This window comes from Mixophyes fleayi, chromosome 4 (genome assembly GCF_038048845.1).
Source record: "Mixophyes fleayi isolate aMixFle1 chromosome 4, aMixFle1.hap1, whole genome shotgun sequence".
NCBI lineage: Eukaryota > Metazoa > Chordata > Amphibia > Anura > Limnodynastidae > Mixophyes > Mixophyes fleayi.
The window spans coordinates 14,731,191-14,758,089 of record NC_134405.1 but is presented as its reverse complement, the minus strand read 5'-3'; the positions used below and the strand labels follow the sequence as shown (position 1 = coordinate 14,758,089).

Below are 26,899 nucleotides of genomic sequence, written 5' to 3'. Positions count from 1 at the left end.
GGGAAATGAGGGTGTCTCCACAGCTGGGTGAGAGGCGAGGGGTATGGAGCCAGTGTATATTTTTTGTTCAATTTGTCCCATACCTCCTGCGTAAAAACGGACGGAGGGCGTAACAAGGGCTCAGGCTGGTCTGACACTTCTAGGGATCCAAGGTAAAAAGCGAACTCCTATATCTGGAGACAACAATTCTTCAATATCCACCCACTTCTTGAGTCCCAGTGGTGAGAGCCAAGAAATGAGATGAGTCAGTTGTGTAGCTTGGTAATATTTGTCAAACAAGGGGAGGCCCAGACCACCATTATATCTAGATTTAGCTAAACAAAGTTTACTACGTCTGGGTCTCTTACCCTGCCATACAAACCCACCGCATATAGATTGAATAGAGCTCAAGAAAGAATCAGGGACTTTGACCGGAAGGGTCTGGAATAGATATAAGAGTCTGGGTAAGACATTCATTTTAATGGCATTGATCCTTCCGAACCACGAGATGTAGAGAGAATCCCAGGTCAATAAGTCATGTTTTATTGTGGACAACAAAGGGGGGTAATTAGCCTGGAACAAAGTTTCGTAGGAGCTTGTTATATAGACTCCCAGATATCGGATTGCTCGGGGACGCCACTGAAACTCAAAATTAAGCTCTAGGACTTTCTTTATGTGAGGTGGAAGATGTAGCGCAAGCGCTTCTGATTTGGAATTGTTCACTTTATATACGGAAAAAAAACCAAAATTTTGCAGTTCCGCGAATAAATTAGGAAGAGAGGTTTGAGGTGATGATAATGTAAGAAGAACATCATCTGCAAACAGCGATATCTTATATTGTCTACTCCTGACCTGGACTCCCTTCACATCCGGGTTCAGTCGGATCCGAGCAGCAAGTGGTTCAATACATAGTGCATAAATAAGAGGGGAGAGAGGGCAACCTTGTCTCGTCCCATTCTTAATGCCAAACACGGAAGAGCTCAAACCATTTGTCGACACCGAGGAGGATGGGCTATGATATAAGGCTTGAATACCTTGAAGAAAATTACCAAAGAAACCAAAGGATTGGAGGGTTTGAAACATAAATGGCCAGGAGAGCCTATCAAAGGCTTACTCTGCGTCTAACGCCAGAACCACAGAAGGAAGTTTGGTTTGGTTTATATAGGAAATCAAGTCTATGGTTCTCCTAGTATTGTCCAGAGCTTGTCTGTTTGGGACAAATCCAACTTGATCCGAGTCTATAAGGTGCGACAGATGGTTGTTCAAACTATCTGCCAGAATTTTGGCAAATAGCTTAATATCCATGTTTAGCAACGAAATGGGACGATAATTAGCGCAAACTGTGGGATCCTTATTGGGCTTGGGTATTACTATAATATTGGAACGTGTGGTGTCTCTATGAAACTGCTTCCCCGTAGGACTGAATTGAAAAAAGAAAGTAGGTGCGGAGACAGAATGTGCTTAAAAGTTTTATAGTAAGAGGTGGTGAATCTATCAGGACCAGGAGCCTTGGAGGTCTTTTGGGATTTAAGAGCTGCCTTAAGCTCCTCCTCACTGATGTCCTCGTTCAGTTTAGAAGCTATGTTCTTGTCTAATTTTGGAAGGTTACACGTCCTTAGGAATTGTTGGATGATAGACGGTGAGGGGGGTACCGGGGCGCCCTCTTTATTCAGATTATATAAAGATTTGTAGTAACTATAAAAAGAGTCGTTGATAACTTTCGGGTCATAACTCAATATGCCCTTCTTTTCTCTTACTGCCATTATTGTCTGAGCTGCTCGTTTTGCTTTCAGTTTATTTGCTAGCATAGTGTCAGATTTGTTACTTTTTTCTCATAAAATTTTTGGTTGAGCCAGCGGAGGGCTCTTTCGGTCTTTTCCGCTAAAAAAGATTGAATTTCTCCTCTAATGGAGAGGATTTGCTTATAAACTAGTTTTGAGTGATTTTGTTTGTGAGTTTCCTCAAGCTGTTGCAACTGGGCCGTAAGAGAGTTTAGTTTCAAGGTTTGTTGTTTTTTACGAAAAGAGGCAAACTTAATAATGGCCCCTCTAATGACTGCTTTATGCGCCTCCCAAATCGTGGAAAGGGAAGTGTCAGGCGTTAGATTAAGATCAAAGTATTCTTGGAGGTGAGACTCTATCTGCTCTTTGAATATGGGCAGTTTGAGCAAAGATTCGTTTAATCTCCATGATGAGCTACTTTTAGCTTTATCCAGCAGATCAAACGAAGCCGTGACTATTGAGTGATCCGACCAAGGGTTGGGGAGTATGTCTGTTCAAGTCGTATAATTGGATGAACGAAAGTATATTGGTTTAATATTGGTTTGCCATGCGTATTGCGAAGCGTACGCCACGTGTTACGTGGCGTGACGCGATCGCACGGTAAAATACGCACGCACACACTCGCATTACAACAGTTAGTTATTTATATAATTTCATATTGGTTCTGTTACACTGTAATTCAGGAGCAGATAGTATTCGGTTTATTATTAGTCTATATATATATATATATATATATATATATAGATATATATATATATATATAGATATATATATATATATATCTATATATATATATATATATATATATATATATGTTGATTATATGTACATTGTAGTGTTATTAAAGGTTTAGGTAATAGGAAAGGTGTCATGTCATGATATCATATTGAAGCCCTAATCATCAGCAGCTGTCCGGTGCAGTCGGCGAAGAGATCGCACATTGCATACTTTAGTTATTGATATTAGAGAGTAAAACCTTTGTATGATACTGGCTATGAAAAGGAGCAGACCCCCTGGAGAGAAGACCCCCACCTTTGGATTCCTTAGATTGAATCAACCTATTACCTGTCTGGCCTGGACCCACCCAACGTCTGGACCTATAGAAACAATCTACGTCATCTCTATTGTTCACAATGTAACACTGACTGTATATATATTAGCTGCATCTCACTGGGGCCTCAGTCAACTCTGACACAATATTCTATACAGAATATTGTCCATCGGGTCCGGTGGGTGCACAGCGTGCGCAGGCGATTGCATTGGTATGTACTTATCTTTTGGTATTGGCTGTGCTGTACTGTATTTTATCATGATATAATAATGTATTGAATTGTTGACTATATACATCTGCTAAAATAAACCACCATGTGCTTTGAATACACATACAATTGATTGGGCAATGCTTATTTTAAAACGATAGAATTACTTAGATAGAGTTACGTTACCGGCAGGTATGCAACGCTTACGATATTCGGTTCCTCAACAAAGGGTGGATTGACGGACGCGTCGCATAAAGCAGGAAAGAACGTAATGCGTCTAATACCTGTGGTTCACTGTGTGTTGCGAAACCGAATGTCCGTTGTTGCATAGACTGAAGGAACGCTAATTAGAATCTAGGGACAAGAAAGAAAAATGTTTCTTTTTATTGTCGTTTTATGTTTTAAAGTGTATTGCATTGCTGAGCGTATGTGTATTTCCTGCTGTGCGTACGCGAACTTCCGGTAGATTTGCCACGTGGTTGAACAATAGTTTTGATAGTTAATATGTGCATACTGTAAGCACATGGTAAAGTCTCTGAAAAGATAGTGCCATTGTTTGGGAAAGTTATTTTCTGTGCAGAAAACTAAGGTGTATATGTTTGGTGATTGTATGATTTTGAAGTGAAAGTTGATTTACTGTCAAAAAGACAGGGATATCGGTTGCCGCTTGACGAGGCGGGCTTGCAACCAAGGTAGTATACAAGGCAGGTATACTGGCAGCAAAAGCCCTGTTTGAAAAGAGAACAGTTAAAAAGCTTTTGGAAACTTTCTCCCCAAGAGTAATTGCAAAGTTTAGCGATAGTTAGTATTGCTAAGCGGTGCGATCGGACCGCATGGTTGTACAACCGTGCTTGTGACTTGGGTTGAACGGCTGAGAGGAACTACGCTGGTACAAACGGGTATAAAACCCCGGTACTACCAGTTCAGTAATACTCAACAGAATTTTGTGGAGAGCCAGGATATCGAGGAGCTGATATTTCTGTTGTCCATAGTGATATTTCTGGGTTAGGAGGTGCGTGGGCGTAGCCTGTGAAACCGTCCACGGATAAAAAATCTCTAGTAAGTTCTGTTTGAAAGGAGAACAGGTAAAAAGTCTTTTTTTGCGTAGCATTGAGAAATAGGTTGTTTTCACAATGGGTGCTAAGCAAACGCTAGAGATGGTTGATGTTGTGCTGCTTAAGGAAGGACCAATTGATTCCGCAAGGTTCCGTATGTTTAATAAATATGGTGCGTATGCAACGGCATACTGCGACAAATGGGTCAAGATGACCCTGGAGTGTGTGAAACCTTTCCCAAACATAGGTACTCTTGACTCAGAGGTGTTAAATAATGTTAGAGATAAAGTGCGGTTGATTAAATCAACAAAAACGAGAATTGAACATGATGACTGTTTAAAATTGTGGCAAATGGAAGGTAACACGTGGCAGAGCAGCGAACGCACAGCGGAAGTGAGTGTAAGGAAAAACACGTGTTCAGCGGAAGTAAGCGTACCGGAAACAAGCATTCCGGAAGTGTGCGTTGCAAAGCGTGGCGAACTGAGCGCAAACACGCCCCCGATAAATTCGGTCGGGGCGGGAAGTACAGCCAATACCAAAAATGTAAAAACTGTAACTAGTAAGTTGTATGTTGTTTTAAGTAACGTTAAAAGTAATGTTTCAGGACAAAGAAGAGGAACGGTCCCACTAGCAGGGGCAGCTGCTGAAAGTGGTGAGAATAATGAAAAGGTTAACACAGGGGGAGACATCCATTGTACTGCAGCAGCAATTTCAGCAACTAGTTTTAGCGATTTGGTAGACTTACATCCTGTCTGCACAGCAGCAGTTCCCAATGGGAAAGCAGACAGGAATAGTGATGTTCCCTTAAAACATGTAGCAAAGCATGATCCATGCACTAGGTCTGAAACATTTTCAATTTTGTCTGATTTCCCTGATCCTAGGAAAGATTTGACCAAATGTCAGCAGTTTATTAGATATTATGGTAACGTGTATGAGCCAACTAATAACGATTGGCGAGTATTATTGAAGACCTGTCTTCCTCTCAATACTGACATACAAAAGTTCATTAAGGATTGTATGTTGGAGGAGGATGAATCCTTAACCGAGGATGATAATCAGGACAATATTAGACATATAATCACACAGTTGGTCATATATTTCCCAGTGATAGTGGACTGGAGTAAAATTTTTAGTATCCAGCAAAAAGATAGTGAAAATGCAGCAGACTATTTGATAGCAATGGGCAAATATACTGGGGTACCAGACATAAAAGATAATCTATATTACAAAGAGGTTGCTGTTAAAGTTCTAATGGATGGCCTCAGGGAAAACTTGAAAAGAAGGGTGCAAACTTCATTACCATACTGGAAAGGAACCACTGTAAGTGCTCTCAGGGAGTCAGCTATAGAACATGATAAAAGTATAAACAAACAGGAAGAGACACTAAGTGATAGGGTAATGATGATAAGTATCCCAGCACTAGAGGGACTGCACACACGACCACCAGAATACAACCCACATAACAGGAAACCCAGAATAGTGAAATGTTACAATTGCAGAAAAGAAGGACACATTAGGAAAGATTGTAAAAAGGAAGAGAAACAACACGAGTTGAGGAAGTGTTTTCAAGGCAATAAAATAGGACACCTAGCAAAACATTGTGCAGACATGACAGGGACGTGCTTCTACTGCCCTAAGAAGGGACACATGAGTAGGAACTGTGTAGAGAGAAGAATGAATACCTGGGTTGGAAATCACATAGACATCCACAAAGGAGGCGTACACTTCTCTCATAGGTTCCCCTTTAATTGATTGCACACTCTGTAACAACTAATATTCTGGGGGAGAAATATAGCCGACTCTAGAGTTAATCTGTGGTGAGCATTAAGGTGCAAAATGTAGAAAGAAACTTATTTTTTTTTTTTATAAGTAATCTTTGTTGATTTTGTTTGTTCGTTTTATGTTGTCACATGTTTGTTTTCCTAAATCGCTAGCCGACGGCAAAGAATAGAAATGTTTGTTTTGTTTGCTGTTTTAAGATAACTATCTTGTTTTTCTTTTCACAGATAAAGTGGACACAAAAGAAGTATAGACAAGTGTTTAAAAGGGGTGAGATAGAGAAATAGAAGAATTACTCTTGAAAGACTAATTAACAATAGACAATTGGAACACTCTTTTGTTTTAGGCTGCAGTGACTCATGATAATTTGTTTGGCTGAGAATCATTATCCAACAATGAAGTATGTACATACTTTGCTCCAAAATATCGTTTTATGTATTTCAGAGAAAATATGAGTCACAAAGAGTACATTTTTACATTTCTCTATCATAAGTTAGAAAAGTCCGTTGAAAAGGTATGTAGTCAATGAGATACCGAGTTCTTACTGAACAAATGACGGACGACACTGGATGGCACTGTTAAGACCCCCTAGTCAAGTATGGGGAGGGGTCATAGTTAGCAAATAGCTAAGGGGAACAGTGGAATGAATACAGCCATTTCCCCATAGAGTCAGAGTCCAATCCAGCTGTCATTTTGTTGTAAAAATCTCCCTTTCTACATGTATGTTTGTATTCAACCCTTTGTATTCCCATCATTCATTGCTTTCCTATTTCTCATTCTTTACAGAAACGCTAGTCTCTCTCTCTCTCTCTCCCCCTCTCTCTCTCTACCTCTCTCTCTCCCGCTCCCTCTCTCTCTTCACCTCTCTCTCTCTCGCCCCCCTCTCTCTCTCTCTCTCTTTCCCTCTCTCTCTCTCTCTGCTCTGGTAGAGATAAAATCAGACACAGTCTCAACAATGGGGCTAAAACATATTTTTATGTTTTTACATAAGACAAATTCAGAGATACACACACTAGATTGATATGAGTTACAGAAACAGTTAGGGGTTTTGTTTTCATGTGTATAGAAACTGCTGATTTTAAGCAGTTAAGCAATTTGATCTTCATTCCTCTCGTCCGTGAGCAGTAGAATATGTATAACGTCCCGAGATGGCGTCAGAGGCCAACAAACTGTGTTGAAGAAAGTCCAGATGGCCAAATTTATGACCTACACAAGTTGGCCACTAGATGGCAGTAGGGCACTGGATAAGACTTGTGGAGAATATAGTGTATAATATAGCCACAAGATGGCAGCACCAACTCTTTGAAATTTTTTCCTTTACAGATGTAGTAGCACAAAAACGCCACAAGGTGGCAGCAAAGACTGACTTTCAGTGTGTAAACTGCTCGGTAAAGACATAAAGCCTCACTTTAGGTGCGATATTTCAGACACTGTAAAATGTTTCTTGAGAGGCACAATAACAGTGAGGGTGTTCAGCACTATATGATGTTGTGCAAACCTGGTATGCGCTTAGGGAACTACAATAATCGGGCACCGCTGGGCCACCTAGGCAGACTGGATAGGGGTTTCTCTGTGAGCCCCGGAGGACTTCCCAGCAGACACTACACTGGCTCCAGTAGCAGAAGTGAAGGTGGTAATGGCGCCAGTGACATCCGGTCACTCAATCCTTACACCGGGATCCAGGGAAAGCGAGGGGATCCACCGCCGGGCAGCCGCTCGTCAGCGAAGACATCCCAACAACTTATGCAGGTAATTAGTATAGGCAGACACTGCCCGTTCTCGTGCCTCCCCCCGCACTGCCTCACCTCTATTTCCCAATGCTGCGTCCCCTGGGTTGATTTTATCACAGCCTGCAGCTTCCACAGCATCCAGCATGTGCTTGGGTACAGCAGCTTGTCGCTTCCAGGCGGATCAGAGCGATCTGCGGCGCACACTGAGCGGGTCCCTGCGTCCCCAAAACACCTGGCCAGGCTCCACGTTTGGGCTTAAGAGACCCCAGCTACTCAGCCCAGAACTTAATGACTTTTATGGCGCTGTTTAATAAATGTTACTTTGGGGATAAACGCTAATATAAGAAGATATTTAAGGTGGATGAGCGGAGCTCAGATAGAACACGTCCGCTCTATATGGCAGTCAGGCCACGCCCCCAGCATACATATCTTTTATACCCAAAGTGACAATCATATATCTGAACAAATCAAGAATCTTCTTAATTACGTACAATGTTTGTCTCAGCAATTATAGTAAAGTTCCACGTTTAATTTAGACATTGACCAGGTATCACGCTATTTTTTTATCTGGCTTTATCAGACATATTGTGCTGATATTTTTGTATTTCTACCCCCTATCCTGTCTATATTCCTTATTCCTGTGTTAAAAGCTCTTATTCTGCTATTCTCTTTATGACATTTATCTCATTATTTATTATGTTGTTTGTTATCAGCTAAGGTCATATTGACCTTGCTTAAAATTAGTAAACCATTTATTAAAGCGCAAATATTAAAACATAATATTTTCTGTGCTTGGTATTGTGTTTGTGTATATAATGAATACTTTTTGGAATAATATGGATTATTGTGAATTATTTCCACATGCTATAAGTTAATGAACCTACAACCAGATTGTCATGTATGTTGAAATATTATATGTACTGTGTGTAAGATTATGTTATTGAATATATTGTGGCAAGAGCCCGCTACTGCAGAAGCACACGCGTACAACTTCTTCCTTTTTATGGTTCTTTATTGTCAGGATGGTAATAATGTTTTGACACCGTATACTTGCACAGCAATTATGGAGACCCTCAACGCTTACTATACATAGTCCAGCTCTCGGTCCAGATCAGCCAGCTAGCCCAGCGTTGATCTCCCTGAACAATGAAACAAGCAGGGTTTTATACCTGACACTCCTCCCACAGGCCTAGCTTGATGGACAGGTGACAAACCCACCTTCTCTTTAAAAGGAAACGCCCATCCCTTGCTCTGTTTAGACTATCAGACCCACCCTGTCTGTTTGCTGAGAGGAAGCAGCTTTTAAATCATGTAAGTAAACCAATTTTAAACTACACATATGTTTTTACCTGGTTTAATCTCCCCCTAGGTACATAACTGTGCCAATGTTTTACTCTACTTCCCTGCTTTCTCTGCATATTGCCAGCTAAATGCCTCCTTTTGTTACAATATATTGTAACAATGTTGTAAGTAAATATGCTTATTTTCATACAAATATGTCCATTTTCATTATAGGTTTTATATTGCCTTGAGACCATAAATATTATATAGAGAACCCTGTGAGAACTGGATTTTAATATAGTGTAAAGGACTGGAGAAGGTTTGGCTTATTAAAGATAAAAGTGTGTGGTTATTTAAGAAACCTTTCTAGGAAATGGATATAAAGATAGCGTGTGCACAGTGAGGCAGGAAGTACACGTCATTCTCCTATTTTAATTCTTCCTAATACTTAAAGATACAATATCTTAGTTCTTCTATTCTAGTAGGTTATATTTATAACAAATATAGAAAAATACCTCTGATAAGTTATTTTATGTACTTAGACAACACAGTTTTGTTCTACCCCCTTTGACTGTTTAATACAAACACTAAATAAATAAAATGACTGATTGTGTGTGTGTGTGTGTGTATATATATATATATATATATATATATATATATATATATATATATATATATATATATACAGACACACACATTTACAGTCAAGTCCATAAATATTGGGACATCAACACAATTCTCATATTTTGGGCTCTATACACCACCATAATGGATTTGAAATTAAACTAACAAGATGTGCTTTAACTGCAGACTTTCAGCTTTAATTTGAGGGTATTTACATCCAAATCAGGTGAACGGTGTCGGAATTACAACGGTTTCTGTATGTGCCTCCCACTTTTTAAGGGACCAAAAGTAATGGGACAATCGACTCAAAAGCTATTTCATGGACGTGTGGGCTATTCCCTCGTTATTTCATCATCAATTAAGCAGGTAAAAGGTCTGGAGTTGATTCTAGGTGTGACATATGCATTTGGAATCTGTTGCTGTCGACTCTCAATATGAGATCCAAAGAGCTATCAGTGAAGCAAGCCATCATTAGGCTGAAAAATCAAAACCAACCCATCAGAGAGATGTCAAAAACATTAAGTGTGGCCAAATACTCTGTTTGAAACATTCTTAAAAAGAAAGAACGCACCAGAGAGCTCAGCAACACCGGAAGACCACGGAAAACAATTGTAGTGGATGACAGAAGAATTTTTTCCCTGGTGAAGAAAAACCCCTTGACAACAGTTGGCCAAATCAAGAACACTCTCCAGGAGGTAGGTGTATATGTGTCAAAGTCAACAATCAAGAGAAGACTTTACAAGAGTGAATATAGAGGTTTCACCACAAGATGTAAACCATTTCTGAGCCAAAAAAACTGTAAGACCAGATTAGAGTTTGGCAAACAACATCTAAAAAAAGCCATTACAGTTCTGGAACAACATCCTATGGACAGACTAGACAAAGATCAACTTGTACCAGAGTGATGGGAAGAGAAGGGTATGGAGAAGGAAAGGAACTGCTCATGATCCAAAACATACCACTTCATCAGTGATGCATGGTGGTGGTAGTGTCTTGGCGTGGGCATGTATGGCTGCCAATGGAACTGGTTCCCTTGTATTTATTGATGATGTAACTGCTGACAAAAGCAGCAGGAATTCTGAAGCGTTTCAGGCAATATTATCTGCTCATATTCAGTTAAATGCTTTAGAACTCATTGGACGGCACTTCACAGTGCAGATGGACAATGACCCGAAGCATACTGCAAAAGCAACCAAAGAGTTTTTTTAAGGCTAACAAGTGGAGTGTTATGCAATGGCCAAGTCAATCACCTGACCTGAATCCGATTGAGCATGCATTTCACTTGATGAAGACAAAACTGAAGAGAAAATGCCCCAAGAATAAACAGGAACTGAAGACGTTTGCAGTAGAGGCCTGGCAGAGCATCACCAGGGATGAAACCCAGCGTCTGGTGATATGTTCCAGACTTCAGGATGTAATTGACTGCAAAGGATTTGCAACAAAGTATTAAAAAGTGAAAGTTTGATGTAGGATTGTTTAGTTTGTCCCATTACTTTTGGTCCCTTAAAAAGTGGGAGGCACATATAGAAGCCGTTATAATTCCTACATTGGATTTGGATGTAAATACCCTCAAATTAAAGCTGAAAGTCTGCAGTTGAAGCACATCTTGATTGCTTAATTTCAAATCCATTGTGGTCGTGTATAGAGCCCAAAATATGAGAATTGTGTCGATGTCCCAATATTTATGGACTTGACTGTATATATACATATACACACAGTATATACACATTAATGTAATCAAACTTGTTTCATATCCAATACCTTTTCTTCTGTGTGCATTTTTTGATGTTCAACAAATTTTAATTTCTGTGTAAAACATTTCCCACACTGAGAACATGCAAATGGTTTCTCACCTTTGTGACTTCCCTGATGTTCAACAAGAGATGATTTACGTGTAAAACATTTCCCACACTCAGAACATGTAAATGGTTTCCCACCTATGTGAGTTCTCTGATGTCTAACAAGAGATGATTTACGTGTAAAACATTTCCCACACTCAGAACATGTAAACTGTGTCTCGCCTGTATGCGTTGTCTGATGATCAACAAGATTTGATTTACATGTAAAACATTTACAGCACTCAGAACATGTAAATGGTTTCTCACCTGTGTGAGTTCTCTGATGTGCAATAAGAGATAATTTACGTGTAAAACATTTCCCACACTCAGAACATGTAAATGGTTTCTCACCTATGTGAGTTCTCTGATGTCTAACAAGAGATGATTTACGTGTAAAACATTTCCCGCACTCAGAACATGTAAACTGTGTCTCACCTGTATGCGTTGTCTGATGTTCAACAAGATTTGATTTACATGTAAAACATTTCCCACACTCAGAACATGTGAATGGTTTCTCACCTGTGTGAGTTCTCTGATGTGAGATAAGAGATATTTTACGTGTAAAACATTTCCCACACTCAGAACATGTAAACCGTGTCTCACCTGTGTGCGTTGTCTGATGTTCAACAAGATTTGATTTATGTGTAAAACATTTCCCACACTCAGAACATGTAAATGGTTTCTCACCTGTGTGAGTTCTCTGATGTTCAATAAGAGATAATTTACGTGTATAATATTTCCCACACTCAGAACATGTAAACCGTGACTCACCTGTGTGAGTTCTCTGATGTCTAGCAAGAGATAATTTTCGTGTAAAACATTTCCCACACTCAGAACATGTAAACCGTGTATCACCTGTGTGCATTGTCTGATGTTCAGTAAGACTTGACTTATGTGTAAAACATTTCCCGCACTCTGAACATGTAAATGGTTTCTCACCAGTGTGAATTCTCTGATGTGCAACAAGAGATAATTTACGTGTAAAATATTTCCCACACTCAGAACATGTAAACTGTGTATCACCTGAGTGCATTGTCTGATGTTCAACAAGATTTGATTTCTGGGTAAAACATTTCCCACCCTCAAGACATAGAAATATTTTATCATCTGTATGAGCTGTACTATGTGTCACAATTTCTATATTATCAGGAGAATAATCCTCATGATTAGATCGATCAGATGATTTATCTGCTCTGTGAAGTACTGGATGTATATTTAGGGTAGTGTGGTTTCCTCCTGGAGAATCTTGTGTGATGTTATCTTCTGTTTCAAAATCTGTAGATAAAATGAATTTTCCATCTGAGATATTCCTGTGTTTGCATCCATCTGCTGGAAATAAAATAAATATATGGGTATAGAGACTGTATTTTACATTAACATATTAACATATTATACCACAAATTATAGTAAAATACACTATATGGACAAAAGTATTTGGCCACACCTGTTATTTATTGAATTGGGGTGTTTCAATCAGACCCGTTGCCAGAGGTGTATAAAATCAGCACCTAGCCATATAGTCTCCATTTGCAAACATTTGTGATAAAAAATGGGCTGTTCTGAAGAGCTCAGTGACTTCAAGCGTGGTACTGTGATAGGTTGCCACCTTTGCAATAAGATGGTTCGTGAAATTTCATCCCTGCTGGATATTCCACGGTCAATTGTAAATGATATTATTAGAAAATGGAAATGTTCAGAAACAACAGAAACTCCAGGAAGGGGAAAACCACATAAAATCACATAGCGGGGTCAATGACTGCTAAGGCGCATGGTGCTTAAAAGTTGCCCACACTCTGCTGATTCCAAAGCTCCAGAGTTTTGAACTTTCACTGGCATTAATCTAAGCACAAAAACTGTGCAGCGGGAGCTTAATGGAATGGGTTTCCATGGCCGAGCAGCTGCATGCAAGCCTCACATCACCAAGACCAATGCCAAGTGTTGCATGGAGTGGTGTAAAGCACACTGACACTGGATTGTAGAGCAGTGTAAAGGTATTCTGTGGAGCGACGAATCACGCTTCTCTGTATGGCAGTCACATGTGCGAGTCTGAGTTTGGCGGATACCGGGAGAATGTTACCTGCCTGACTGCATTATGCCAGCTGTGAAGTTTGTTGGAGGAGAGATAATGGTATGGGGCCGTTTTTCAGGGTTTGGGCTAGGCCCCTTATCTCCAGTGAAAGGCAAACTTAATGCTTCAGCATAACAAGTCATTTTGGACAATGCCCTTTTCTAATCCAACATGACTGTGCCCCAGTGCACAAAGAAAGGACTAAAAATACGTGATTTGATGAGTTCGGTGTGGAAGAACTTGACTGGCCCGCACAAAGCCCTGACCTCAACCCCATCGAAAACCTTTGGGATGAACTGGAACGGAGATTGCTAGCCAGGCCTTCTTGTCCAACATCAGTGCCTGACCTCATAAATGATCTACAAAATGAATGGGCACAAATTCCCACAGAAACACTTCAACATCTTGTGAAAAGCCTTCCAAGAAGAGTGGAAGCGGTTATCACTGAAAAAGGGGGACCGACTCCATATTAAAGTATATGTATTTGAATACAATGTCATTACAGTCCCTGTTAATGTAATGGTTAAGCGTTCGAATATTATTGCCCATATAGTGTATGTTACTATGAGTAGGTTGAAATGTCCAGCTGTTTAATTTCAATTTGCAAACTACAAACACTTCATTATAATTATACAACTGTATTACCAAGCACATTGCATAAGCCCAGCCACAGTGACACGCAAATTGCATCCAGCTTGGACAATTCCAGCCAAATGCGGACACTGACAAGTAACATTTCCTAATCATACACATTGCCCACCCAGCATTCTAGACACTGCCCTCACACACAAACACTGGAGTCTCAAAAGTAGAGTAGACATGGGTAAAATTAGCAGTGAGTTGGGGATATGGGTTTACACTACTCTTAGGTCTCACATCCATGCACAGAACAAAGGAGAGTATCAGGACAGATTAGGAGAATGGAGTAGGGCACAGATGGGCAACGGCACAAAGTAAAGTATAAGGGCAAAGCACTGTACAGGGTCAGATCAGCAGAATAAAGAGCAATTGTATAGAGCATACAAGCACAAAGACTGGAGGGGAGCTATTGTGCAATCACAGCTGTGTGCAGGCAGGTGGAGTTTGTGTGAAGTGTACTTTGTGATGGGGAGTATGTGATCTTAGAGGGAGGAGAATAATCTTATATTCTACATTAGTATTACACTGATAATATAGAGCTGAGGATCAAATATTCATGGCAATGTCACATGTGGTAGTACAGAGAGATGGTGATTGATACTGTCACAGGAGGTAGTGTACAGGAGGTTCATGGGTAATTTCATGGTGTCACTTACATCCCATAAGATACACCAGACAGTAGGTGGAGGAGACTGGTCAGTTGTCTGGGCTGGTAGCACACAATGATATGATGTGAGGAGGAGACTGGTCAGATCTCTGGGCTGGTAGCACACAATGATGTGATGTGAGGAGGAGACTGGTCAGATGTCTGGGCTGGTAGCACACAATGATATGATGTGAGGAGGAGACTGGTCAGATGTCTGGGCTGGTAGCACACAATGATATGATGTGAGGAGGAGACTGGTCAGATGTCTGGGCTGGTAGCACACAATGATATGATTTGAGGAGGAGACTGGTCAGATGTCTGGGCTGGTTGCACACAATGATATGATGTGAGGAGGAGACTGGTCAGATGTCTGGCCTGGTAGCACACAATGATATGATGTGAGGAGGAGACTGGTCAGATGTCTGGGCTGGTAGCACACAATGATATGATGTGAGGAGGAGACTGGTCAGATGTCTGGGCTGGTTGCACACAATGATATGATGTGAGGAGGAGACTGGTCAGATGTCTGGCCTGGTAGCACACAATGATATGATGTGAGGAGGAGACTGGTCAGATGTCTGGGCTGGTAGCACACAATGATATGATTTGAGGAGGAGACTGGTCAGATGTCTGGGCTGGTTGCACACAATGATATGATGTGAGGAGGAGACTGGTCAGATGTCTGGCCTGGTAGCACACAATGATATGATGTTAGGAGGAGACTGGTCAGATGTCTGGGCTGGTAGCACACAATGATATGATGTGAGGAGGAGACTGGTCAGATGTCTGGGCTGGTAGCACACAATGATATGATGTGAGGAGGAGACTGGTCAGATCTCTGGGCTGGTAGCACACAATAATGTGATGTGAGGAGGAGACTGGTCAGATCTCTGGGCTGGTAGCACAAAATGATATGATGTGAGGAGGAGACTGGTCAGATCTCGAGGCTGGTAGCACACAATGATATGATGTGAGGGGGAGACTGGCCAGATCTCTAGGCTGGTAGCACACAATGATATGATGTGAGGAGACTGGTCATACCTCTGGGCTGGTAGCACACAATGATATGATGTGAGGAGACTGGTCAGATCTCTGGGCTGGTAGCACACAATGATATGATGTGAGGAGGAGACTGGTCAGATGTCTGGGCTGGTAGCACACAATGATATGATGTGAGGAGGAGAACAGGAGTCTAATAGGGGCTGATGGTCTATTGGACTGATTTTCCTCATTAGTTTGTACTGACAGAGGAGAGAGTGTAGAATAAATGATTGTTTTAGTGACTCAATAAGCAGAATATGTGACTCTTTTCTGTAATAAGTGTTTATTAGTCACCTGTGCTGATATCTGTAGGGATTTCCTCCTCCTTACACTGCGGATCACCCCTCACATACGTCTCTTCCTCTCCTTCTGTCGTTTCTACTTTAATATCAGTCAAGACGTCACCCTAAATAACCAACAAAACAATAACAATATCACCATCACTTTAATGTATTTATATGGTGCCACAGAATCCGCAGCACCGCACAATCAACAAAAAAAGAAACCAAAAAAAATACAGATAAATAAGGGACAAGAGAAACAATATAATCAGTTAAAATCAATGCAAGAGACAATAGAGAAAGCAACTACATAAGAAGACAACTAGAACAAAGGAAGCTATACAAAAGGATAGGAGGTAGAGAGAGCCAAACTTGTGAGAGTTACATTAAGAGGATTATGGTAATAAAATATATCATATCTAATAATATCGGATTTAATCATTTGAGATGAAACAGAAGAATATCAGTGTATAAGATCCACACAGCTCTTTTACAGATAATGTAATAAAGTCACTTTGGCATTTAGGTATTTGGCAAGACCCTAAAATGTCATATACCTGATACTTCTGTGGGATAATGGGGTTTTCCTGTGTACAATCCTGTGAATGAAGAGAGCGGAGATATCTCTGTGGGGTATTTCTGTTACTGGATCCATCTGTAGGAAACAGACACTGACTGATTACATTGTTTACATAAGCAGAATATATGATTCCTTTCTGTAATATATGTTTATTACTCACCTGTGCTGATATCTGTAGGGATTTCCTCCTCCTTACACTGCGGATCACCCCTCACATACGTCTCTTCCTCTCCTTCTATCGTTTCTACTTTAACATCAGTTAAGACGTCACCCTAAATAACCAACAAAATCATCATCTTCTTAATTTATTTGGCGCCACAGAATCCACAGCGCCGCACAATCAACAATAAATAACAATATAATCAGTAAAAGTCAATGCAGGAGACAATAGTGAAAGCAACTATTTAAGAGGACAACGAGAATAAAGGAAGTAATACAAAGAGGATAGGAGGGAGAGAGAGCCAAACTGAGAGTTAACATTAAAAGGATTATGGTAATAAAATATATCATATATAATTTAACTATTCAAGATGAAACAGAAGAATATCAGTGTATAAGATCCAACACAGTTTTTTTTTACAGATCATAAATTGGAAAATTCACTTTGGTATTTGGCGAGACCCTAAAATGTCGTCTACCTGATACTCCTGCGGAATACTGTGATTTTCCTGGAAACAATTTTGTGAATAAAGAGGACACGGACATCTCTCTGGGGTATTTTTGTTACCGGATCCATCTATAGGGAACAGATAGTGACGAAAAACATTGTATATATGTGATTCTCAGATGAGTATCTATGTGGCCCTCAAAACTATTCTCTACAATAACAGAAATTCTCCTCTTACCCAGTGATGTGAGGATCTGGTGATTCTCCATCCTCCTCGTACAGACCCTTGTGCCCTCCTAAATACTTCCACGCCTGCACAGAGAAATACACAGTGACATCCTGACACCTTATAGGAATCTGACTACACAATGACACAGTCATCATCCAGACACATCCCCTGGTGTTACTGTATAATGCCCCATTCCCAGCAGTCACCTCTCCAGTCACCAGCTGAATGATCTTGTTGGTCAGTTCCAGGATCTTCTGGTCATTGTTTCTCCCATGTATCAGTGAGTGAGGTTCAGGCACCGTGATGGGGATCTGGGTCCTGCTCAATCCTCCTGACACACTGGGGCAGCTCCTGAGTGTCACACACTCACCAGATCTCTTGATCACAACTGTGTAATCCTGTGTATTGAGAGAGACATTAATAAAAAGGTAAATGAAACCACACGTAGTTGGAATTTTTATAGCGATTTATTGTGCAAAATACTGTATACAACAATGGTCTATTTTACAAATGCAACCCCTATAACATATGTAATGGTTTTCTGTTGTGAACTAACAGTTCTGCTCCTATAGCCCCCTCCCCCATGATGATCTCAATCCCCTAATTGTAAAACTTTGTGTAGAATGTACTTCATTCATAAACTGTATGAATGATGTACATAGCATCTAACCAATCAGCTTGGCTCTTCCCACACTGACCATTCCTAGCGAAGTCCCTCTGTTTGGTTAGAATGATGGGCTCTAAACCGGTCATTTACGAGGCGGCTCCTCTGAGGAGCCGTCCTTTTGGCGTTCATGTGGGTTTTTCATTTCAACTCTTTAGATCGCGAGGACCCCCAGATCTTAGTAGGGGGAGGGGGGGGGTTATTTGTAATAAAGGTCATTTTCAATGGTGTCTATTTTCCAGTGTGGTTTTCCAGGTGCACTACAAATCCCAGTAGACACTGCATGCCAGGGAATGCTGGTGCTTGTAGTTCTACAAGAGACAGCATGGTCTCACAGTCATTGGTGTGCTGTAGGCATGACAGGGCTGACTGGGACCTGCAAATCACAAGCAAAAAAATATTTTTTAACCATTTCATTACACCACTGGGCTGGTTTTTCCTAGAAAACGGTGCCATAGTGCCATAGCCTAGTGCTGTTAGCGTTTCTTGCAGGGGAATGAACCCCCCTAAATTGCTGCTGCCAGCCTGGGCTCTGAGCACTAGATCTGGTAGCATTTGTTGTGGGGGAGGGCACCCTGCTTTTTTTTTTAAAAAAAAAAAAGTAAAATAACCATATTAAAAACGGGATTTATACTTACAATAAATCTTTTTCTCTGAGTCCATCTGGGGGACACTCCTTAACATTGGGGTTGAGTCGGGGGGAGGAGTCTGGCACCCAAAGAGTTAACTTTTTTCAGCTGACAGCATATCACCCCACATTTCATTCCCACATACCTCAGTTTGATTACAAAAGCCATTAGGAAGATAGGCCAATCAACCAAGACATACCACTCAACAGAGGGGGGAGTGGAGACAAAACAACGAAAAGACGGGGGGATCGGAGTGTCCCCCAGATGGAGTCAGAGAAAAAGATTTATCGTAAGTATAAATCCCGTTTTCTCTTTCATCCATCTGGGGGACACTCCTTAACCATGGGGACTTACAAAAGCAATCCCTCTGAAGGGTGGGACAGCTCTGATCTCCTTGCACGCAGAACACTACGGCCAAAGGAGGCGTCACCAGACGCAAATATATTAAATTGGTAGAATTTCGTAAAGGTATGGACCGAGGACCAGGTGGCTGCTCTGCACAGCTGGTCCGCCGTGGCTCCATTACGAGCCGCCCGAGACGCCCCAACCGACCGGGTAGAATGGGCAACAATACGTTTCGGCACAGGGAAATTATTACGGACATAAGCCTCCCTAATAGTCAGGGTAAGCCATCTGGCAATAGTTTGCTTAGATGCTGTCCATCCCAGTTTGGAAAAGTCAAACAACACAAATAGAGACTCTGTCTAACGTATTTTTGCAGATCTCTTAACATATATACGTAATGCCCTCACTACATGCAAATATTTATTTGTCTTTGTTCCAGGAGTCTGAGGGTCCTTTCTCTACGGGACCCTGTAGGGCAGGTTTTACCTGCAGCCCCAAGGCCTTGCTAGGACGTCCCTTACCAGTGGATCCCTTGTTCTTGCGCAGAACTCTGGGACTTCCCTGTCTTTTGTTTGGTTCTTGTCCAGCAACCACCAGCTGAGGACCTACCTCCTCCACTGGTACCTCGAACACGGGAATGCTCCTCTGGGGTGGAACCCTGCCCAGGGTAAGGACGCGAAAGATGTCACCATCTTTCCCAGCAGCTTCAAAGACCTGGCTACTGACAGCCTCTTGTCTGACAGGATCCTGCCTGTCCACTCCATCTAGGACCTCGACTTGTCCTGTGAAGACAACCTTCTGCTGCGTACCAAGTCCCTCACTAGTCTCAAGAAACTCATTCTTAGACAAGGGATTCTCTGTGACCCTTTCAGACTCTAGAAGTTCGGTCATAGACTGAACAACTCGTCTAGCCTTAGCACCCTGAATGGGTGTGACTAAAACCTTTTCCCTTACTGGACATTCTAAGCCTGTATAGCTTCGTCTGAACGAAGCAAATCGACAGCCCTGAGCTCTTTCTGATTTGACAGAAGCCAGCGAGGTAATTTTTTTCAAAACCTGAGGTGAGGTGGTCCAATGAATTCTATCACGATATTCTTGACCTACTCGTCTACCAAGGACCCTGTCTGCTGCCGGGCAAACCCAAGCAGCCGTCCTCCCACCCCACCCTCTGGAACCAGAGGTGGGTGGTAGTCATGCAGCTGGTCTATCCGGCAGCTTGGCGGAAGAAGCTCTCCGCGCCACAGGGGCAAAGGATGACCTTCCCCTACGGGATTGTCTCCTGGATTCCTCGGCCCCTGGACTGGTAGTCTGGCCTCTGCCAGACCAACCCCCGTAAGGAGGCTGTCTGAAACAACTAAACCTAGGCCTAGCCCTAGGTCTTGGAGTATTTACAGGCAAGGACGTCTTCTTGCCCCCTGAAGCCTGTAAAATCCAAGAGTCTAATTCTGGACCAAATAACATCCCACCCGTATACAGGATGGATTCTAATAATCGTTTAGACTCTGAATCCGCATTCCAAGCCCTTAACCATAACGCCCTTCTAGCTACTACAGCTGTAGCTGAAATAGACGAAACTATGGAGGCCGAATTATGGGCCGCTTCATATACATAGCCTGCTGCCTCCTTTAGCTGCATGGCCAGAGGCAGTAATCTGAATCCTATTGTCAGAGTTAAGGAAAGAGAGAAAATGTGCTTGCAGAGGCACTCAGCGATCTTTATTATATATAAAATATAAATCTTTATTAATTATACTTTTAAAAAGAGAATAATCCCTCCAAATGTAATAGCGAAATATAAAACAAATAAAGTGAAACAAAAGTGAATTAAAATAGCAAAATGATTTGCTATGCCCCACTACTTGATATATTGCAATAATTATTATATCAATTGTTCATGCTTGACAATATATGTTTTTATGTATCACTCCACTATGAGACTGACTTGGTCAAAATGACACTGATGAGATTAGTGGTATGATCGTTTTATAATTAGTACCACCTAGACTGACTACTGCAGTTCATTAGTTTTCTTAACATTGGTAATTGACAATCATAAAAATAAGACTATCAAGGTAATCCTATATAGTTGCTACGTATTACGTATGTAGCATACCTAATATGTTAATTATTACTGCATTATCTCTGTCCTATCGTTGTCCAGTCTCACACTTGCATTCTATTGTATCAAACTCAATAGAAATTAGGCGCTGTCTATGGCTGTATTAGTGGGACACCTAATAAAGTGTTTATAGCTGCTATAGAGTCTAAATCCTCCGTGTTAAATGATCACACATACACACTGAAATATTCAGCTAAATGAGGATTGAGTGCTATCTATTATAATATGGTGAAACTTGTTATATAACACCTAATCTCATACTCTTAGCTGCTGCTAGATCTCGATCATACAGTTAAACGATCTCCCACATGCCCACTGATATATTCAGCCCATTCATACAGCGCTACCTATGATAACTAATTGAGTTTACTAATAACAAGGAGTGAAAATATGCAGTAGCGAGGCAAAACGCCAACACGCGTTTCGCTATTCGCTTTTTCAAGGCAACCAGAAATGAGAAAGAAAGAGGGTATATAAGCAGAAAAACACGCCCCCTCATCTGACATGTCGCGTTCCGATTGGTAAAGGTCCGTTATCGTGCAATTCATATGATTGATGGTATGAATAACCTATCCTATTGAAGAAATTAACATTAATCCGCCCCTTAGAGCTCTTATTAGTAGATCAAATCTCCAGACTCCAGCATGTAAACACAGAGGTAAAGGTCCGTTGTCGTGCAATTAATATGATTGATAGTATGAATAACCTATCCTGTTGAAGAAATTAACATTAATCCGCCCCTTAGAGCTCTTATTAGTAGATCAAATCTCCAGACCCCAGCATGTAAACACAGAGATATACAGGACCTTACATAACAGCCTAGTAATTACCTCGATAATTTATCTAATCCTACCTCAATATAATCAATCCTGATATTGTAAGGTAAGTATTATTCTAAATACAAATAATTAAAATATGTAGGATATTTATTAAGTGAAACTCAGTGTAACTTGATTAACAAAAACAGATGTGCAAAAAATAAAAAATAAAATTTGTTTATGATACTCAGATTAACAAAGAATTTCTTAATTAATTAAGAGGGTATAAAGTGTAACTAAAACTATTTTTTATCATTCTTATTAATATATTAAGAATCATAAACTTATCAGATAAACAACTTGATACTATACATATTGATGTATTAAGTAAGGGATTGTCTTTTTCTCCGACTAATACGTTCAATAGGTTTGAATGGGAAAAAGATTTGACACTATTTACAAGGAAACTCCTTCTTAAAAAGTTTTTTTCTAACAAAGAGAGATTTAATTCAGACACAAATGGTGCCATTTCACAAGAACTTAATCTGGAAACTGAGGAAGATAGACAAGCTTTACAGATTTTACAAGAACTGGATACTAATACTGATCAGTGTACATCTGCGGGTACTAAGGTCTTGAGCACACAACTTAAAAAGAAATCAAGATTTTCTCCTGACCTCTCAATATGTCCACAAGTCAGAATTTATTGGGACTTAGTGTCAAGGGATCTTGACAAATTAATGGAAAAATCTAAATTTCAGAAAACCAAATGTAATCTCACTCAACAAGAAATTAATGCCTTGAGGGACTTAGAGTCTTGGGAGGACATAGTAATCAAACCCTCTGATAAAGGGGGGAACATTGTCCTATGGCCAGTTTCAATGTACAAAGCAGAGGTATATCGTCAACTTGAAGATACCTCATGTTATAAAAGACTTATTTTCAACCCCACTGCAAACTTTTTGTCATCATATACGAATATGATAAAACGAGCGTATTATAATGGTATAATGTCAAAAACGGATTATGATTTTTTGGAGGTGGAAAATCCGAGAATTCCAACTCTTTACGCTTTACCAAAAATTCATAAGAATGACAAAGTTCCACCAGGGAGACCTATAGTCTCAGGGGTTGGTAGCTTAACTAAAAAAGCTAGCCAGTTCATAGACCAACATCTACGTGAATTTGTAACAAGTCTTCCCTCATACACAAGGGACACCTTAGATGTATTATCCAAGATTAATGATTTATCAGTGAGCCATGAAACAATGCTGGCATCTTTGGATGTGGAATCCCTCTACACCAATATATTACATCAAAATGGTATTAAGGCAGTGCAATATTTTTTGGACATGAAGGCCCACGATGAATTTAATGTATTCCTCATTGAACTTCTTGATTTTGTTCTGACGAAGAACTACTTTCTATTTGATGATAAGTTCTTCCTGCAGACTAGAGGAACTGCGATGGGAACGTCTTGTGCACCGACGTATGCGAACATTTTTCTTGGTTGGTGGGAACAACAATATGTTTTCAATGATGTCAATGAGAAATATACAAGTCATATTTTATTATGGCTTCGTTATATAGATGACATTTTGATTTTGTGGGATGGTCAGGAAGATCTATTTCATGAATTTACTGGAGTTTTAAATATGAATAACTTGAATTTAAAATTAACTTCAGAGATACATGATAATACCATCAATTTTTTGGATTTAAAAATACAAGTTAATGGAGAAGGTAGACTGTGTACCGATATCTATAGGAAATCTACAGCCACTAACAATTTACTACACTACACGAGTTCACATTTTCCTCCTGTCCTTAGAGGTCTACCTAAGGGTGAACTTCTTAGGACCAAACTTAACTGTTCAGATGATAAAACGTTTCAGATTAGATCTCAGGAGTTACAGAGGAGATTCAAACGACATGGTTACAGTAACAAGATTATACAAAAAGCAGTACATTCTGTCCAAGAAAGAAATAGAGACTCGTTAATTTATCCGTCATCAGTTATAAAAGCTCAGGATTCTACAGTAAGAATGATTGGATCATTCTGTAACGAGTGGAAAGAAATTTCAGAAATCTTTCAGAGACATTGGAATGTTCTGTTACTGGATAATGATCTTAAACAGATTTTGGATAATAGAATATCTATGATTTGAAAAAGGTCTAGGAATTCAAAGGACAGATTAGTCCATAGTCATTTTATTTCTAAAAAAAGGATCATTAAGAAAACCACAGGATATTTTAAATGTGGCACGTGTAAGGCATGTGAATATTCTATTCAAACTAAGGAGTACACTGATCGGTATTCTAAAATCTGGTATATCACAGAATTTCTGAATTGTAGTTCCATTGGGGTGATTTATTGTCTAACCTGTCCGTGCGGGTTGAAATATATCGGCATGACAAGTAGGCCGTTTAAAAAACGACTTTTAGAACATGTAAGTAACATTAAAAATGCCTCTCGTGATAGAGATAAATTTAAACCGTTAACCACTGTTGCAAAACATTTCTTATTATATCATGAGGGTAACCCCAAGTCTTTACAGGCCTTTGCTATGGAAAAGGTTTCCTTGGGGATTCGTGGAGGTGATCTCCATCAAGAACTCCTTAAACGAGAAGCTAAACAGATTTTTATGATGAATATTATTCCTCATGGCCTTAATGACTATAATAATCTTATGGTCTATTTGTAAATTATAAATACATTATCTCGGTTTTCATTTGTATATTTTTCACAGCACGTGGCTATATCCACAATTAGTATTGTCACTTATTTAATTATATACCTGGACAATACAGTAGTATTTTGTCCGGTGATTATCACTTTTAAGGCATACCTGGACAGTACAGGAGTTTTGTATCTGGTAATTATCACTTTTTTATATAATATAATATAAGATACATTTTATTTGTAAGAATATATTAATAAGAATGATAAAAAAATCGTTTCAGTTACACTTTATACCCTCTTAATTAATTAAGAAATTCTTTGTTAATCTGGGTATCATAAACAAATTTTATTTTTTATTTTTTGCACATCTGTTTTTGTTAATCAAGTTACACTGAGTTTCACTTAATAAATATCCTACATATTTTAATTATTTGTATTTAGAATAATACTTACCTTACAATATCAGGATTGATTATATTGAGGAAGGATTAGATAAATTATCGAGGTAATTACTAGGCTGTTATGTAAGGTCCTGTATATCTCTGTGTTTACATGCTGGAGTCTGGAGATTTCCTCTACCAATACGACCTCTAAGGGGCGGATTAATGTTAATTTCTTCAATAGGATAGGTTATTCATACCATCAATCATATGAATTGCATAACAGACCTTTACCAATCGGAACGCGACACGTCAGATGACGGGGCGTGTTTTTCTGCTTATATACCCTCTTTCTTTCCCATTTCTGGTTGCCTTGAAAAAGCGAATAGCGAAACGCGCGTTGGCGTTTTGCCTCGCTACTGCATATTTTCATTCCTTGTTATTAGTAAACTCAATTAGTTATCATAGGTAGCGCTGTATGAATGGGCTGAATATATCAGTGGGCATGTGGGAGATCGTTTAACTGTATGATCGAGATCTAGCAGCAGCTAGGAGTATGAGATTAGGTGTTATATAACAAGTTTCACCATATTATTATAGATAGCACTCAATCCTCATTTAGCTGAATATTTCAGTGTGTATGTGTGATCATTTAACACGGAGGATTTAGACTCTATAGCAGCTATAAACACTTTATTAGGTGTCCCACTAATACAGCCATAGACAGCGCCTAATTTCTATTGAGTTTAATACAATAGAATGCAAGTGTGAGACTGGACAACGATAGGACAGAGATAATGCAGTTATAATTAACATATTGGGTATGCTACATACGTAATACGTAGCAACTATATAGGATTACCTTGATAGTCTTATTTTTATGATTGTCAATTACCAATGTTAAGAAAACTAATGAACTGCAGTAGTCAGTCTAGGTGGTACTAATTATAAAACGATCATACCACTAATCTCATCAGTGTCATTTTGACCAAGTCAGTCTCATAGGTGGAGTGATACATAAAAACATATATTGTCAAGCATGAACAATTGATATAATAATTATTGCAATATATCAAGTAGCGGGGCATAGCAAATATTTTTGCTATTTTAATTCACTTTTGTTTCACTTTATTTGTTTTATATTTCGCTATTACATTTGGAGGGATTATTCTCTTTTTAAAAGTATAATTAATAAAGATTTATATTTTATATATAATAAAGATCGCTGAGTGCCTCTGCAAGCACATTTTCTTTCTTTCCTTAACTCTGACAATTGAATTTTTGTGCGTGAGTGCACCAACCAGTATTAATAAGTTATACGTGATTAACAATTGTGTACTATCTGGTTATCATAGTAGCGATCACCTGGTGCAGTGGTATCTTCTCTATTGAATTTAGTAATCTGAATCCTGCAAGGCAGACTCTAACTGCCCTGCCCAGACTTCCATGGCCCTAGCTACCCAGGTAGAGGACAATGGTGGCCTGAGGCTAATACCGGCGGCCGAGAAGATCGACTTCAGCAGGGATTCTAATTTCTTGTCAGTCGCGTCCTGTAAGGTCGCTGACCCAGGTACAGGTAGTGTAGTCTGACGAACCAATCTCGCCACAGGTGTATCTACCTTTGCCACCTGTTCCCAACGGGTCATATCCTCCTCCTGAAGGGGAAACAATACGCCAAACTTCCTTGGCATAGAGAACCTTTTATCTGGATATTTCCAAGAGGCCTCTACAATATCCCTCAACTCAACTGAGGGAGGGAACCTGACCACCTACTTAGAAGCCTTCTTAAAGAGGGAGCGGTCCAAGGACTTCATCTCCTCTACTTCAGCAAACCCCAAGGTCTGAGGAACTGCTCTTACCAGGTCGTCCATACCCTGGTGCCTAGAGTTTCCTTCTGACTCTATA

General features: G+C 39.9%; 1 protein-coding gene across 4 annotated transcripts in view; it reads right to left on the bottom strand.

Annotated features, from left to right (window-relative positions):
* Positions 1-8,007: 8,007 nt before the first annotated feature.
* The window catches only part of LOC142151046 (uncharacterized), a 219,974-nt gene continuing 201,082 nt past the window's right edge, over positions 8,008-26,899 (bottom strand). For 2 of the 4 annotated variants that reach the window (XM_075206325.1, XM_075206327.1), the window contains one exon: positions 8,008-12,655. In XM_075206325.1, the coding sequence (XP_075062426.1) occupies positions 11,226-12,655 (1,430 nt within the window). In that variant the 3' untranslated portion in view covers positions 8,008-11,225. Of the gene's footprint in view, positions 12,656-16,014; positions 16,127-16,558; positions 16,657-16,741; positions 16,854-17,219; positions 17,318-17,426; positions 17,501-17,623; positions 17,816-26,899 lie in introns of all 4 variants that reach the window. The other 2 variants (XM_075206326.1, XM_075206328.1) reach the window with 2 other exon arrangements.